At 39.7% G+C, this 18,184-nt stretch overlaps 1 protein-coding gene across 11 annotated transcripts in view; it reads right to left on the reverse strand.

The window, feature by feature from the left end:
• SOX6 (SRY-box transcription factor 6) overlaps nt 1-18,184 on the reverse strand; it is a 369,253-nt gene that overhangs the window by 94,242 nt on the left and 256,827 nt on the right. For 8 of the 11 annotated variants that reach the window (XM_066320815.1, XM_066320816.1, XM_066320823.1 and 5 more), the window contains one exon: nt 5,067-5,190. In XM_066320815.1, coding sequence (XP_066176912.1) covers nt 5,067-5,190 — 124 coding nt within the window. The remainder of the gene's footprint in view (nt 1-5,066; nt 5,191-18,184) is intronic. The other 3 variants (XM_066320822.1, XM_066320820.1, XM_066320817.1) reach the window with 1 other exon arrangement.

The following is an 18,184-nucleotide window of genomic DNA, read 5'->3' on the forward strand; positions in this document are numbered from 1 at the left end:
CAGGTGCTGTTGGAATATTACAGGGATCGAGACGGCCACTGCCACAGTATTCCCACACAGGACATCAATTTTGCTTCTCCAGAGCCATCAGGGTTGAAGAAGATGAGGTTAACAGAGGTAACTGGCTAAGGGAATACCATGCAGCATCTTCCCTGTCTAATGGCACTGCTTCAGCTATGCCTTTGTCCTGTGTAGGGTTTGCTGCAGCTCCGCCTTGTTGCCATTCTCATCTTGCAGCAAAACCAGTTTGCCTTACAATTTTCTGTCTGCAGGTAATGTTTGCAATATCATGAAATTTGCACATTTCAGTGCAAAGTTCTGTCTGACAATATCCAGCTGCCTGCCATCATTTCCAGCGTTTACATCAATATTTAGGACTGAGGCACACATGATTGCTACAACAAATCCTGAGGTTACAGAGTCCTTCTTCCAACCAAGCAAAACCCAGCAAGGGATACATGACAGCCTTTAATTCAGTCCTGGGGAATTTCCACTAGAAAAAGGACTCATGAAGCCATGCAAAGACACATGGCCAACCCAGTACACAGTGGATTTGGTGTGCTTCCTGTTTTCACCTGCCAGGAGGAAGAGCAGCCTACTTAACCACCTTAGACCTTTAGGAAAAAAACTTCTGAAAGATCTGTTCCAAACGGAAATTGCAATGCCGGATATCAGAGGAACCCAGCTCATCTAAGATTATGTGAGTTATGTGGATTAGCTACAGTAATCAAGGAGTTTAATTAGTTTGATGACAAATATTTCACAGTATTGGAATGTTCTGAAGTCCAGCCTGATGACAATAAGCCTGACAGTTTTGTTTGTCATGCTTTCCCTAATAATATTACTTTCTCTGATTTGCCCTGGTGCAACTAGAAACAGGCCAAAATGTTGGCTCTGTTTCTGCCACCAGCCTAGGAAAACAGTTTCCATTTTCACATTGCATTGCACTGTAGCAGAATCTCTGGTAAATTATTCTTGTGCATAAAGGTGAATGACCAGGGTAGATAGACAGGGGCTGTTTCTCAGCCACTCTAACCATGGGGTTTATATTGTTCTTGTATGAAATATGAAAAAAAGCTTTGAAAATACACTGCAGCGTATCACTCATCAAACCTGTCTAAACTGAGTTTTACTCTACTCAATGTCTTCATTTTCAGTAATCTCTTTCAGAGATACTTTCCAGATGTGGCAAAGAATTGGTACAATACAAAATGTTTGCGGGACACTTTCAAGCAAAAGTGATCACACATTTTGAAGTCTCATGGCCTGCCATTATGCAACAGGCATGGACATCAGCCTCCCACTCTTCTGCTTAGAGCAAACCATAGTTCTGTTTGAGATCTGCTCAACTTAGGGTCTGACTCCTACCTAGCACTGCTTTATATCTTTACTCCGTCATCATCCTGCTTTCTGTTCCTCTCAGCCACAAACACTTGACTGAAGTAATATTTAAGTCACTGAAAGATGGAGGGAACTGTCCTTCCTCATCCTTATCTTCCTCATCCCACTCACTGCCTTGTCCTCTTGACCCAGAGCACTAATGGGGACACACTAATCACGTTCAAGGATACTCCGGCCCACTGAGTTTCCCTGGATAGATGTGGTTGGTTAAATGAAGGGAAATTTGCAGTGGGAGAGGAGGTGTAATGGTACCCATGCTGCCCACCAGTTCCAAGCAGTAAGTGTGGTGGTCACAGTCAGAAAGCCAGCGCAGTTGCTTCGCTGTACTCGGAATGCAAAATAATTCTATTAACTGTGTAGCATCTCTGGGCTAGCATTAGCTCCCTAACAGCTGCCACTCTCCGCTTCCCACTGGAATAAGTGGCAACCCCCACAACCAGGTACTCTACGAGGCTCGTCAAACGCCTGCAGGTCAATAGTCACAACAGTCATTTGAGATGCACAGCGCCCTAAAGTTTTAATTAATCCGGTATACAGTATAAATACTGAAATATGTATAAAAAATTAATTAGGTGGTCTATGCAGCTCTGATTTCTCAATTAGTACTTACCATGCCGGAAAATTATATTACATGACTTTGAGATACATAAGGAAGCATGGGACTTTGGGGATTTTTTTTCTAATGCAATTATTACTTGTCATCAGCACTTGCTAACTTTGGCCTGTTTCACCTCCTAAAGCTCCAAACTGGGGGAGGGAGGGTTTCAGCCATCTCAGTTATAGATTCTGCCAGGCAGAAGGAAAGTTTCTCCTGTCAGGCTTTATCATAGCTGTGTATCAGCAAGTCCTTAAGTTTTCTGCTCATAACAATTTGCTGAGCTCAGACGTTCACGAGCAGCAAGACTGAAAAGGCCTCAGAAAATATTAAATTCTCCTCTCTTCTATAGGACCTTCAGTTGAATATACAAACTACTCTATTTTGTTAAAGAATACCATTTTATTCTTCCAAGACCTAGCATTTGTGTGCAAATCTGCAACAGTACTCAGTAACTGCTACCTTGGCATTGAACTAAACAGCCATGAAATTGGTTCTCAGTTTAGCCCAGGAAGACATTTCTGCATGGACGTGGACACATAATCATACCTCTGCTTGTACACCAAGGCAGGACTTCTCATCTTGGCCGTCCTGTCAGACTAACACTGATGCACTACTCTCACTTCAGAGCCAGCTTATATCTACCCTGTGCTGCAGGCAAAGCAAATAGGGTCACTGTGCACACAATATTCAACATTCCCTACATGACACAGCCAGTTTCAAACGTACTTAGTCCCCACTGCTCTTATTATTGAAATGCCTCTCACAGTGTTTTCTGAACGTCGAGTAAAACTGGCAGGGTCAAAACCCAGTCTTGCTGGCATCAAAATGCAGTAAAATGAAAGAGAAGCTAAACATGTAACCTAACAGAAAATGGTGTCTGAAGGGTTAATCCATCTCCTGCCTTCCCTCAGAGGTACGAGCAAGTCTAAACTGACAGTTCTGTAGGTGAAAGTTTCATTTCTCACAAAAGTAGAAGAGTACAGGTAGTAGCAGTCAAGTTCATAAATATTCCTCAGAAATGACTTTGAAGAAGCCTCTCTATGAAAGAGTATAGCTTAATCTCCAGTTTCATTAATTCCTTAACTACAGTGCCGAGAGTGCCAAAAATAGGAATTAATCAATACCAAGTGTAGTTACAGCATTTTTTTATCATGATGTGTCTCTGACAGAAGCTACTGACCTGCCCAGCTACCTTTGTCACATATGCAGTAGAATTTAATATATATTTTAAAGATATAAATATTCTATCTTCTTTAAAGCCACTGGTTATAATCAGATCATTGTGACTTCTGGCCTTTTACTAGCATCATCTGGAATTAAACCTAACACTAACACCAGCAAACAGCTTCACTGTGTTCCAAGATATCTAGTCCTCTTCCTGCATTTTATTCTCCTAACTCTGGTTACACATCTCTTTCTGCATTCTGGCAAGGAAGAAAATACCCTAAAGCTGCATCACCTCCTGTTAGAAGGCCAACAGGATCAAGTTAGATAGGTACTATGAGGAACACTGTAGAATAAGTCCAGAAAATTGGTCATGTTCGGGAAAAGACATTGGTAACTCTCCTTCCTAAGTCATTTTTGTACCAAGAAGTCTACTGAGCCAAAATTAACACAACATGATTGAACATAACGCCTTTCAGGGGGCAGCACAACCATCAGCTTAGTCACTAACAGTCACTACTCAGAAAGCATCTCAGATTAAAATAGGAAAAGCGAGGAGAGCATGTTCTTTCTCTTGTCTGGGAGAAGTAAGATCCAGCCAGGGCGTTGTAGGCAATTCCCACAACTGGCAAGCCTTTGTCTTTGGTCCCTAACTGCTGTGAGGTAGTGAGGGGTGTGAATAACCCTCATCCTTTACCATCAAGAGCTGTCTGCCAGTAACTGGTTCCAGCACACAGCACACCAGTTTGCCAAATCGAAAAAGAACTTTGGGATTTCAAAACCTGAAAATAAGATAACTAGACAAAGAATCTGTGTTTAAAGAGGAACGTCTCTGGACTAAAGAGACAGAAGGGAGTGGGACAAACGGAAATACTTGCTGAAATCCTGCTTGGCCCCACTTCATGCAATATTAAGTAAACTTGCTAGAAAAGATTCTAGGTTCAACCTGGATTTTAATTAGCATTCTGTTTATATCATCTGTTATGAGGCTTTACTTTGGATTCAACCCCATTCCTGTCACAGTCAACAGCAAAAGCACCACCAACATCAGTGGGACCAGGATCAATGCTTTACTTTGTACATTTCATATTTAATGAATAAAAAAATAAACTGTTATTTATGTTTTGTAGTTATTAGTTATCAGGTTAATATGCTAAAGGCAGCTTGACAGAGAATACTATTAATGAGTAAAATAAGGTTGCAAATCTGGACTGAGGTCACTTACAAAGAATGTACAAATGAAAATAAGGTTGACTTTTATTTACTTAAATATCTTCCTACATTGAATTCCTTTGGCAAAGTGTCTTTAAACATTTAAAGCCCTGTTTACAAGGACGCTCTGAAAGTAGCTTCAAACCATTATATCCCTAATTGAATTCCCCAGGAGTCCTGTAAACTCAGAGGAAAAAAAGAAAGAAATCATAACATTTGCTAAATCATCTCAAAACATATTTCACTGCAAGGTTATGTGACCTGTTAGGAGTCTGAACGATGACTGGAACTGAACTACTGAAACCTTTTATTTACCAGATTGAAATCAAACAAAAGAATAAGAATTTTGCCACAAAACACAAGTATATTGAAGATAACAGAATTAATTATAGACATGTAGCTTTTGCATAGGGCAGACCAGATGCAAATTGCTAGGCAAGTGGGCCACTATATTTAAAGCAAATAACTTTGTGGAAATGAATTTTAAAAAAAATTATGATGTTCAATAACCAATAGTCCATCCACCTCCTTCAATCCAGAAGTTTTTTTTTCAAGTGGAGTTGCAGAATCTCCACATAATTTCCAACCAGCTCTGCCTGTTGTGTATCATCTGTATGAGACAGATCCCACAAGAAGCTGCAGTCAACGTCTTAAAATGTGCAATAGCCTCACACCATCCCTGTGAGCTTACCTGGCTTGTAAGTTATTCCTGGGGGGAAGAGGAATCCCTGCTGGGCTGCAGCAGCCGCTGCCAGCGTCCGCTGGTCGTGTGGAAAAATTGGGATCATGAGCGGAGGCATGTGACCCTGAACCTGCTAAACAGAAGAGAGCCTCTGATCAGAAATAGCACAAATTTGTCTTGACAGGTATTTCTCCAGCACTGATAGTGTTCTTGCGTTCACACAGTCCCACAGAACCTTCACCTTAATGCAATCCCTGCCAACTTCACATTATCACATCAAAGCCCTCACAAACATTGTTTTCCCTCAGTGTCAAAGGTGTAACAGTCTCCGTGAACTGCACGTTTCCTACGTCTTCCCGGTCCTCTATTGCTTTTTTTGTTTTCAATTAAAATTCCCTGTCCTGGCATAAGGTAAAAAGGTACAAAACAGACCAAAGATTTTATTAAAATCAGTGTGGCATATATGTCTATTAATTTTTTACAAGTTTTCTCATCTTTGGTAGCAGACAGCACAGTGACAAGCATTTAGAAGCAAGCTAATGCTGCAGTATCAACTTTGATGTTCAGATTTTAGTAACCTTAGGGAAATTTTAATTCTGAGATCTTATAATATGGTATTGTTCACATAAATACCAACAACTCAGGTATGTTATTTCAAAATCTCACCAAAGTACTAAAGAGTCTTCCAGCCAAGACCGCTACTCTTAAGATTTAAGGCTCCAACATCTTGGCCCCTAAATAAACTAACATACTCTGCCACACACACCTAACTATCAGAAATAAATTGCTTGTCTGTCTAAGCAGTTTTATAGCTTTATGCACTATCATGTAGCTTGGTAATTATGGAGCTGCATTCAGAGACCATTTCAGAACAAAACCTACTATATCAAAATTAATTTGACCGTAATAAATGTATCAAAAAACCACAAACATGCACAAGGAAAAAAAATTCTTCTCCTTATACTAGCATTTGTACTCAGCGTATAGAGAATTATGTGATAGGATGATGCCTGTTAAATCCACATGGTAATTTCCTAGTTCCCTAATTTACGGTACCTGTGTTTCAAAGACAGTGGCTAGAATCTCAAAGAGTTTTTATCCATCATTCCTTATCCATCATTCCTTAACCCCAGACATAACCAAGGGTTTGACTGTGATTTTTCTGATTAGCAGTTAAGCAAACATATAATGCTATATATATCAAATCTGGTAAATGTAGGAAAAAATGGGGGCTTAGGAAGAAAAAAAAAATCCCTCATCGTACCATAAATCGGTGGAATTAAACACTATTAAAAACTTAAAGTACACTTGAAGCAATTTTTTGCATTTAATTCCTAAAAAACTTTTTTGGTCAAATCCCATATGTTGACCTATGACATTGTTTAAATAGTGCCAAATTTTCTTGTCATATTCCCATTACTTTCACAACCATTGATGCAGTGCAGAAATGCTACTGTGTGTCTCTATGAGGGTTAATTTACCAACAACTCTTCTCTTGGGAAAGCCCTAAGATGGAGGTTAATAAAGGTCAAGCAAAAAATAAACACTTTACAGTAGTTTTTGAATCCATTCCTCAGGAAAATCAACTTATAATAAAAAGGTCTTTGTGCAATTACTGCTATGGCACTGGGGCGTGAAAGAAACTAGCTTTACGCAGCTATTTCTCTCATTTTAGCTGAGGTAAGCCTGGCTGTGTGTTTTAGGTTATGTATTAAACTTGGTCAGATTGGAGTTGATCCCCATGTGCCCAGAACAGGCATTCAGCTCTGAAAAAATGGTGCTGGTTTTTCTGCGTGGTGTTCCTATACTTTGGCTCTACAGGAGGACAGCAAAGGAAAACCACAGGTTTGTCTGACAAAAGCAGCTGTACAGGAAGAAATTCAGGACAATAAAACTTGCAAAAATTTACATCAATTCCTAAGTAACATCTAATCAAATGGAGCCAAAACCATAAGAAATATCCCCCACATAAAGTATTTACATGGGGCTGCAAAGGTACGAGACTCAAACACAGTCTTACAAGACACAGAAGAGATCAGAGTGCTCTGGTTTGAGAGAAGGTGCAAACATATCCACTGCAATATTTCACCCCATTGTGCCATAAAGATAATTTGAAACATATAATAACCAAATCCTACAATGCATTCCTGTAGATTTTAATCTACTCAGCTGTATAGATTTTGTTTAAACCCTCAAATAAAAGCACTTGTGTAAGTGTGGGGAAATACCATTTCAGGTTCTGGCTATCTACTATTCTTCCTATTCTGATTGCAGGAACAGATCTTCAGTCTATATAAATCAGCATAACTTTGACTAAGGGTTACATTTAGGCTATAAATTAAGATCTACAATTAAGAGACTTATGCAGACTGGAAAAAGGTCATACTGGAAGGCCACCATTCCCTCCCCCAGGTCTTCCCTCTCACACATATGAAATACTATTCCTACATAAGTGTTGGTTTCACACAGAATTATATACATAGGTGTCCATTTTCAGCATAGGCCAATTGAAAAGCATAAATAAGCACTGAAAAGGAAGAGCATGTAAAAGTATCACTGATCACAGAATTGTTAAATATATAAAATGAATGCAAAAAAATCCAATTAACTCCTTAATTTTTGACAATTTCTATTCCTGAGAGTTTTATTATTAGGAAGAAGATGGGTTTGATTTTACTGCGGGGGGAGAAATTGAGAGGCGGGGTTGATCTGTCTACTTCATAAAATCGGCTACATGCCCAGAAATTTTAATTGCTTAGATGTTCCTCAGCTCTTTCTGAAAACCAAGACGGCAGCAGATGCCCAAGAAACACTCTGACTCTGTCTCTTCCCATTCGTAAAAATAGTGCATTGTTGGATCGGCACTTTCCCCTTTTGTCTCCTCTGTGCTAAGTCGTTGATGATGCCATTTTTTGCCATCTGCCCCAGAGCTTCATTAAAGATACATGAATGGACTAACTGGGCTGCTATCTTGTGAGGAACAGGTGCTATTGTTTGTCCCCAAAGACTTGCACTAAAGATCTCACTCAGAATACTTGAGAAAGAGCATCTGCAGCAGTCAGTCAGAGAGTAACTTGGCAGAGCCCGTGCTATGGGCTAATATGCAAACAGAGACACTCAAGGGGACTCATTTTCTCTTTCATGAGGTTTTTTGTTTTTTGGGGTTTTTTTTTTTTTTTTTGAGGGTGTTTTTTGGGTGATTTTTGGGGTTGGGTTTTTTGGGGTTTTTTTTGAAGTTTTGTTTGTTTGTTTGTGGATTTTTGTTACTGTTTTTGTTTTGTTGGTTTTGTTTGTTTGATGATTTTGGGGGGGCTTTTTGATGGGTAATAAATGTTTGATTTTGAACAATTCTGCCAGTCTGTATTTTTAACCGAATGTACAAACCCTGGAGGTGACCGGAATATATTCTCTCCAAAATTCAGTTCTGCTACCTCAAGTCTATTTGACTCTCACATAAAGCTACCTCATGAAATTAATCTTTGTTTCTATACAACAAGCTCAGGTTTACCTGTGTTAAACATAAAAATCTGCCAAGATTAGGGAGCACTTTAAAGGTGGTGTACCATTCCTTTAATATCCCATCACAACTCAGACGGCCCTTGGGAACTGATTACAGCATTTCCTTGCCTGAGATCTAAGTCAGGAAGCAACTTTAGAGCAAATCAGCCCTGATTAGTTCAAGAAGCAACTTCCAATTTGATTCTCCCTGAAATAATAAAAGCTGGTGGCCTGTTTGATAAACTGGGCAAATCTGCAGTGCTTTGTCCCACAGTTCTGTGAGTGATAATCTCAGAAGTTGGCTGAACAATCCTCCTTGTTAAAAAGTCACTGATAGTGTTTTACATGGAAAATGTAAGCCAGAGTGATATGTTATACAAAAATAATGCTTTGAATTAAAATGATCTGCCTCTTTTGGATAAGGAGCACAGCACATTTAGTGAGATTGAAGAGGAGGAAGAGTTTTATCTTTAAAAACTGAAGCTGCCTCTACAACAACTAACACTGCACTTAGAGAAGTAAAGGCATTCAGAGAAAAGGGTGGCAGCACTGCAAGCAAAGATGCAGCTCACACATTTTTGCTTAGCTGTGAGGATCACAGGTTTCAAGAGCAGAAGTAATCCCACCCTACAATGGCAGATGAATTCCTCTTCCTTTAGAAGATCAAACTTTGCAAGTCGCCTCTCTCTGCACAATCTACTTCAGTAAAGAGCAAAAGTGCCATCTTTTTGCAAGAGAGTAAGCACAATATAATGTTTTATCCCTTCTTTAAAGCTTCTTTTCTTTTTTATTACATCTAGCACTAGTGTAAAGCAGTGTGAAAAGCTAAATATGCTCTAATTGCCTAGAATAATCCAACATTGCTATTTAAAATCATTGCCACCCCTTTCTTCAACCAATTAGATCACTGGACCCTGTTCTTAAACTGTAGAAATCTTGAGATTTTTTTTTTGCATCTAACAGACTACTCCAACACAAGTTAGCTGAGAAATCAATCTCTGAATTTACTGAATTGATTTTTTTTTTCCTTTAGTGTAGGATGAACAGAATCTTTTGTTTGTGTGATGCTGCAGCTGCTGTGAGAACCTAAGTTCTTCACAGGGAGGTTTCGACTTTTCATAGCCTAAATTTTCATTTCTACCCAAGACTTCTTAACTTCTTGAGTAATTGGTACACCCAGACTACAACTTTATTCTAAGCCCTCACTGAGTTTTGAATTTCCATAGTAAAAATGTGTTGGAAATTTTCTAGACTCTCATTTAGAAACTACAGTGTAATAGATTTCCAGGTAATGACAATATATCAAGTAAGGATGTGCATTTTCAGACTGCTAAAAATATGTCTATATGATAGAACATAGTGGCCATAACTGATAGCTCAACAGGTTATATTTTAGCTTGATTCATTTTAAAATAAGTCTTAATGGCACTGAGAGAAGTGTTCGTGCCCCCAGAACTATTAGTGCAGGATTTTAAATATTCTATATATGATATATATTCATCTCAGCTGCATTTAAAATAGTCTGTGTGCAATACATGGCACTGCTACTTTCATACCACTGTTAACTTTCTATGTATTTCAATAACTCATGTTAGGCTTTGTTGTTTTTTGTAAGAGAAGAAATATTAGAAGTTTTGATAATTTAAATCTTATTTTGACTGAGTAATTTTGGGGGGTGCTGCAAGAACACAAACAGCATGTTGCATAAAGAAGTAGGGACTTCTTTTATGAAAACTTCATATGTGAAAGTCAGAGGGACTGTGCTTAGCAGATATATGCTAAGATTTCTTCAGGTTTGAGCTTAAATCTCCTCCTCAACTCTTCCAATACCTTAAAGAATTCATGTCATCACTGACCCCTTTCACGGTCCCAGAAATGATCTATTTAGGAAAACTACTGTACAGGAATTGTACAGTTTTTTATGCCCAACATCCCCTGATGTAAAGGTAACATGTGAAGGTGGACCCAAACGCTTAAGTGAGATTATTCCCTCTAGGGAATAATCGCAGGGAAGCACCTTTGGCTCGGCATGAGGAGGAAAGGCAGCTGGAGAAAGATGGGCTCCAGAAGACTCAAAGTGATCCTCCAGTCACTATGTCATAGCTAGGACACTGATAATCTTGTCAATGTTGTTTCCACACTGAAAATTATTCAGAGGCTCCTTTCTGCTCCTGCTAGCAATGCACAACCGCTGGAGATCTATCTGTGTAGGGAGGTATATTGTGTTCTAATTTATCTGCCATCTAATTATCTACAGTCTAATTGAAAAATTTTTCCTCTCAGTGAAAGTACATGAGCCACAAAGAAAATGTCTGCCAATGGGATCCCAGGGGAAGTGTTGGCAAATAAACTGCAAAAAAGATACCATAGACTTGCAAAGTGAGAACATTTCAGACTGGAAATACTATGGAAAAAATATGTAGCCCACTATTGAATTTGTAAAGGGATTGTAACTGCTATTTTCTTTCTTTTCCCCTATCATTTTTTTCCATTTGTCCAATGCATGTAGCAGGATTTGGAGATTTAAGTCTACTGCAGTGGCCACAACATTAATGTGAAAATTGCAACCATGATCACACAGCCAAACAGAGGATCCTTATTTTTTATTATGTTTTTTCCTCACCACTTTGATACTTGAAATTAAATAAACTTAAATTCCATCTACTTCGGAAATCATGAAGAAAGTTACAGAAAAATACTGACAACATCACTGAAAACAGAACAGTTTCAAACACTAGATATCATTTAATTTCTATTAGCTTCTCATTATGTTGGCCTGGTTTTATCTAGCTCCTTAACTATCTGGAAATATAGAATTCAACTAAGGATGATCTCATGAAGTTAGGAGTATGATAAATGGTAATTAAATCTATTTAAATTGTCTGTATTTTAAGAAACTCTCACTAGGAGGGATGGAGAACATTTCTGCTATAGAGAAATAAATAAAACATGTTATGCAAAAGTGAATTTATGGTTCATTTGGAATTAGAGATCTACCACCTTTTCAATCCATACAAATGCATAATCTTGTCAATTAAATATTATTGTTAAGGTCTAGTAGTATGTTAAAATCACTTTAAAGTGCAACTAAGGAAAATTCATGTGTGTTTATTACTCCTTAAGGGTCTATTAGTGGGTATTTTATTCAGATTTGTGTTGTAAAATCTGCATAAACTCAGCATATTGTTATCCCCATGTGTGCATTTGTTTGGTTAAAGCATAACAGCAAATCTCTATTACTGCAACTTCTGGAAAAGTCAAGAGAACTAAAACAGTCCTAATTTTAATCAGATACAAACAGTTATCTCTACAGAAGTGAAGAGTTGACTATTATGCAAATCGTCACAGTTAGTGGTCACCAAGACATCACAGAAGACTGAGCAAGTCAATTATTTCAGATATTTCCAAAGACTAGTGAAGATGTATTTTTCTCATCTGCACCTTGTCTTATTCATGCCAAGGTAAGAAAAATATTGCAGCCTAATGATACTTGTTGATATTTTTTATACTCGAAAGCGCCATTACTTCAGCTCAAATCTAAATATAAATTACGTTAGAAATCCCTTATTAGCTGTGTTTTTATGGTGATATCAAAATGTGCAAGATTTTTGGAGTACATTGACATTTCTTGTTGGTGGAAATACTGAGAGCAAGAGATGCTTTAAAATTTGTGTTTGGCATTGCTACTTTCGAGCAGAGTTTTTCCCCACACATCTTTTCAAGGCAGAATTTTTATATTTTTTTTTATACTAACCATCACTAGTTATTAACATGAAACTAATTCCCTCAATGTATGGTATAAAAAAATCGGGTCAGACCAGAAAACTGATGGCTACCAAATGAACTTTAAAGATAATGTCCAGCAGAAGTAGGAATAAAAACAAAAACGTCTTTCAGTGACTCTGATCAAAAACCCTTCTGTACTGTAGAGGTAAAAAAAAGATGCAACAAAATAGAATATATTTAAATAAATATAGAATATATCTGAAATTCAGGGGGGCACTTATAAAAATGGGAATTCTGCCATCTTCTTCACTGTGGGAAGAATTTTGTCCTGAGCAGCATATTCTTTTTCAAGCTTTCTATATTTTCACAGATATTCCAAGATTTGTAACTATATTATAATGTCACTACATAAGGACTTAGATCTATTAACATACTTTACAAGTATTAATTAATTCAAGCTCAAAGACCCATTCAAGAGAGAGCAGTACACCTACAGTTCACACAGGAGGACCCTCAAAGAGGCCTGGATTTCTTTTCCAGTGGCAGAAGTGGTGATGCATGGTGGATAGGAACCAATTCCATTGTAATCTGCTGTTTGTAAACCTTGACCTCTCACTACACAATTCTACCAAGAGCTACCCGAGGTGTAGAGCTAGGGCTAAGGAGGGACATGCTCTGTTGGAAAAACCAGAATGGCTGGACACAAGGGTGGAAGTGAAGCACAGGTGCAAAAAAAGGAGACACTTTTCCCATTCCACCCAGTCCTGTGGTTGATTTCTACTGGTATTTATAATAAAGGAGAAGAAATTCAAAGAGAAGGAGAGGCAAGGGTTGCTATTTTTCCTCAAGCCTAAATGCATAATATTCAAGAGACTAGGTCAAAGGAGTTACTCACATCCAGTGAGAATATTCCTGCTCCTGTATATTTTTGAAAGATATTTTAATGCAGAATAGTAACCTAGATAATTTCAAGAAATCATATGATGTTTATGGAGTGTTTAGATCGAAATACAAAGGGTTATCAAAGGCAATTATGTGGAGAACCAGCTTCATGCAGAAAACTCCTGTGTCTAGAGATCAAAGTCAAATCAGAATACTGATTGCATGCAAAAATTAATTTGTTCCATCTCTTCCTAGGATTCCTCAGCTTTTGGCATGATCTGACCATCTTTACTCAGAAAAGGGTCCAAGGAGCTGGTGTGTTTGCACAGTATGACTGAGGTGATTGCCACCTCTGGTACACTGTAATTATTGCAAATTTGGGAGTGAGCACCCGAGTTGGTAAACTTCCAGTGCCATACATACAGCCTGCTTCCTCACTCCAGCGGATCTCATGGGCTGCTCTACCTTACGATTAATCTACAAAATCATCGGAAAGGTAAAATAAGGCAGGAGATCAGGAAATATCTAAAATGAGCAGCGGCTATTTCTTATCCAACTTCAGGTATTAAAATTCCAGCAACACCTAGAGCTCAGCTACAAAACCACGCCGCTGCGCTGCCTTCTCTGCAGAGGATGCTGACACCGGGGAAGGAACGCCAAACCTTCCCTTTCTCTGCCTTCCCCAGTTTGTCACGGCTCCAGGCGCGCTTTGGGCCGGCGGACGGAGCCTGGCCGTGACTGCGGTGACCGCGCTCACGTTGGAGCGACTCCCGCTTGGAATTGTCATTGATCCCGGCCGGGCTGGGCTCGGCGGGCGGTGCAGCCGCGGCAGCCCCGGCGGAGCGGCGGCAGCAGCGGGGCCAAGGTTCCCGAGCCCGGCCCCGGTTCCCGAGCACAGCCCCGGTTCCCGAGCCCAGCCCCGGCCCCGCGGCGCTGTCCCTGTCCCGGCCCCGCTGCGCTGTCCCGCAGCGCTGTCCCTGTCCCTGTCCCGCAGCGCTGTCCCGGCCCCGCAGCGCTATCCCGGCCCCGCAGCGCTGTCCCTGTCCCGGCCCCGCAGCGCTGTCCCTGTCCCTGTCCCTGTCCCGCAGCGCTGTCCCTGTCCCGCAGCGCTGTCCTGGCCCCGCAGCGCTGTCCCTGTCCCTGTCCCTGTCCCGGTCCCTGTCCCTGTCCCTGTCCCTGTCCCTGTCCCTGTCCCTGTCCCGGCCCCGCAGCGCTGTCCCTGTCCCGCAGCGCTGTCCCTGTCCCGCAGCGCTGTCCCTGTCCCTGTCCCTGTCCCGCAGCGCTGTCCCTGTCCCTGTCCCTGTCCCGGCCCCGCAGCGCTGTCCCGGCCCCGGCCGCCGGCGCGGGCTGCGAGCCGCAACAATGGCCCTTTGTCCAGCTGTGGCCGCTTCCTCCTCCGCAGCCAGGCCTTATCTGCTCAGGAAATGCCTGCTTTAACTGACAGGTAGGAGATTAAATCTACAGCTGCCGAAACACAATCTCCGCTCTGTTAGATAGGCTCTCATTGAAAAGCGCTACAAACACATAATTTGTTTATGTTGTACCGGCAATCTTTGACAAAGCAGACTGTCTAGCTGAGACAAATGTGGTTAAACCCATTTATTGTATTATTTCTGCTACACAGAACAAGCTCTTAAAACGTAGAAACTACACAAGGCACAAAGCTCTAGCTGTCTCAAGAAATCAAGAATAGATGACTTCTTGTTACACTAGCCCCCTTTACACAGCATAGCATGTGCCCTCCTGGAAAACATCCACTGTGATTTCTTTCTTTTCTTTTTTTCACTCTCCCCTCCACACCAACCCCCTTCCCCCTCCTTTTTTTTTTTTTTTTTTTTTTTTTTTTTAAAAGGGGATGGTTCAATGATGTTTATGTTTCCAGGTTTTAAAGTTTCTTTTATTTTCTCTAGCATCAATAGCTATAAAACAACTAAGTCGGTCAAAGGATGCCTTTAGTTTTAAGAAACAAGGGGATATTTTTTGAGACACTACTTCTCAAAGAAAGAATCATTTTCCAGACACACTGTCTGGTCTTCCTGACTTAATGCATGCTCAAACCAAAGTTTTGCCTGACTAATGAATGCTGGACTGACACCCCCCACCCCTTCTCTCTCTGTTTTTTAATCATCAATCACCTATTTCTCAAAACATTACTTCATTTTTGTTACACCTTCTGCCTTATTTTAAAATAATATTGCTGGCTGTTTATTTCAAATGAAAGGCACGGGGAACTGATGAATTAAGTGTTTATAAATCTGAGTTTTCAGATTGAAAACAACCTTTTACATAATGCAGAGGCTTTATAAGTAAAACCTGTCCTTTAGCCCGAGTTTCTTCTGGCCATATATTACTCTCAGTAAACTCTGCTACAAGAACTAAATGAGTGCTATAAACTGAATATGAGAAGGGCAATGTTTGAGGAGGACAGCCTCAGAAACTTATTCCAGTAGAGCAGAACAGACTCCCAGGAACACTGTGGCCCACAGCACTTCTGTCTTTCTATATTTAAGACTCCATTCTCTGCCGATTTGCATATCCAGTAATCTGCACCTCCAGGTAATGTTACCGGGAGTTGTGTGCACACACAGATGTGCTCCACAACTGACACACTGAAACATCCCTTCGTTCTAGTCAAATTTATTAAATGAGTTTTCCCAGTATTATTAATATAGATTATTAATATAGATGCTCAATAAGGAAGATCTTGTAAACCACCGAATCGTTGCTCTAATGGTTAATCATAATTAAAAGGGAAAGAAACAGGAAGAGTAGGCAACATCTTAATGTTTTATCATTCACATTGCTTCTATAACCCTCCTGCCTCTCCTGGGGCATTCTCTTCCATACCCTTTTGCAGCATGTTGGTTTCCATATTATTTTATTTAACCTTAATCACAGCATTCATCTCTGGTTTTGAGAGGAAGCTGTAACAGAGCTACCCTACGAGCTGCCACTCAGAAAATTCAGTTTGGCATAAAATTAAAAAAGTATGCAATAAACTGGCTGAATCCATAGGGAATCCCTCAAACAGCATGGATAATGAGGGGAATCCATAACAGACATAAACAAACCCAGAAAGATGTCTGGGGCCAACATCATTATGTAAGATATATGCCCAAGATGTATGGGCATACGTTTGAATGTTCAAACTAAGCCTGTATTAGATTGATTGAATCTCAGCATGGGGCTCAGTTAATAAACAAACCTTGCCTTCAGAAAATATTTGGAGCTGAAATCATGTATTATAGCCAGGCACCTTCTACATGTGGCACTAAGATGCCCTCCTACCTCAAAGCTTTGTTAAAACAGGCTGGTGAAGGAAATTAGAAATCCCTACTACCAGAGGAACAGATACAATTTTCAGGTTAAGTGGCACCACTCTAAAAGCAGTTGTTATCCACAGACTGTATTTCAGTCTATGCACCAGGGGCATATGAAGAGAATTCACATTAAAAATTAGAGACCGTTTTGAATCCTTGGGCTTTGATTCACACTTCCCATGTTTTTTAAACATGTTACTCATATTCTCATAAAGGATACAACAATAATGCTAGCAAATCTTTCTGGTAATTATTAATTTCACCGTAGAATAGCTTTTTTGCTATGCTTGGCTTGTTAAAAAAATGCATTTTGCTCACCTCAGGGTACACCATTAGCTTGCATATTTGCTCTTTTCCTATTTTTCCAGGTTTTGTTTAAATATTCTTCTTAAACCTGTATATTAATCACTGCTCAGAGGGTGAAAGAATTTGCAGGAGCAGCTGAAGTACTACTTTTTTCCCAAAGTAGGAACTAGTTAGTGCTGACACTTTTTATTCATTGGAAGATGAATGAAAGAGAGATAGAGAAAGAAAAAAAAATAAGAGTAAGGATGAGGGCTGACTTGGTGGTAGAGAGTCCAACAGATCAGTCTAACCTAATAAAATCTTGCAGAATTGTGAGCTGCAATGGCATGTCCATTGTATCTAGTGACAGCCAGATCCAGAAAGTTATCCTTGTAATAATTTTGCTCATTGGGTCAGGTAGTCAGGAAGCAAGAGAAAGATTTCTACAAAAATACCTATCCGAATAGGCTTCCAAAATCAGAGCAGAAGACAAAAAGCTTCTTGCAATAGCTCTGTTCCAGTTCTTACCTCTGTGTTTACCTGTGAGCTGCTGTGCTCCATTTTGAAGCACAGTATTTTGGTGTTCAGCTACGCGGGAAACAACTGCAAAATATTTCAGAGAGTGTACATGTAGCACCTTCGTGCTCCAGCGCCATGTCCACGTATGAACAATGTTTAAGCACACTGAATATATCTTTAGGGAAATTTGTTTTCTCCTAAAGAGTGGACTGTGGAAGCTTGTGTGTTGTACTTGCCATGATAAAGTCACACATCTTAACAAGCAGAAGCTTTCCTATTAGGCTTTTTTTTTTTTTTTAATAAAAGTGAATATCTCTTTCTCTACATATATAAATACGTAAGTGTGTAGCTATGCTTATGTATTTCATGTCATAAATATAAAAGCATGTCCTACATATACACAGGTACATATAGAATAGACAGATCAGTACATATATCTATAACACATTTCTATGCATGTATTTTTTACAAATAATCTTAACTAGACATACATTTTACATATATATATTTATATATGTGTAGAACATGCTTTCCTCTTGTTTCCTGAATCCCTCACTTGGGATTTCTGTGTTCTCAGATCCATCCATTTATGCAATTCCCCTGCTGTACTCCTGGATAGTCTCCATTTAAATTACTTCCTGGGACACATAAAACCTGTGTTTCTGCAACACTGACTCTGGGCAGACCACCTTTATCAGGAGTCGTACTTTGAGCATGATACATTTAGCAGGTTTGCTGCTGAGTGAAGAAGTTAGCAAACCAGCTGGGCTAATCATAGTTGAGTTACAAAAACAAAGTGTTTTTAAAATCATTCTATCTGACATTTATTATTGCTGGATTTCTTTCTGTCTCTTCTATTTATCAAATAATTTTCTCTCCTTCCCTCAGTCTCTTCAC

The sequence above is a fragment of the Sylvia atricapilla genome, chromosome 6 (genome assembly GCF_009819655.1).
Source record: "Sylvia atricapilla isolate bSylAtr1 chromosome 6, bSylAtr1.pri, whole genome shotgun sequence".
In the NCBI taxonomy this organism is placed as follows: domain Eukaryota; kingdom Metazoa; phylum Chordata; class Aves; order Passeriformes; family Sylviidae; genus Sylvia; species Sylvia atricapilla.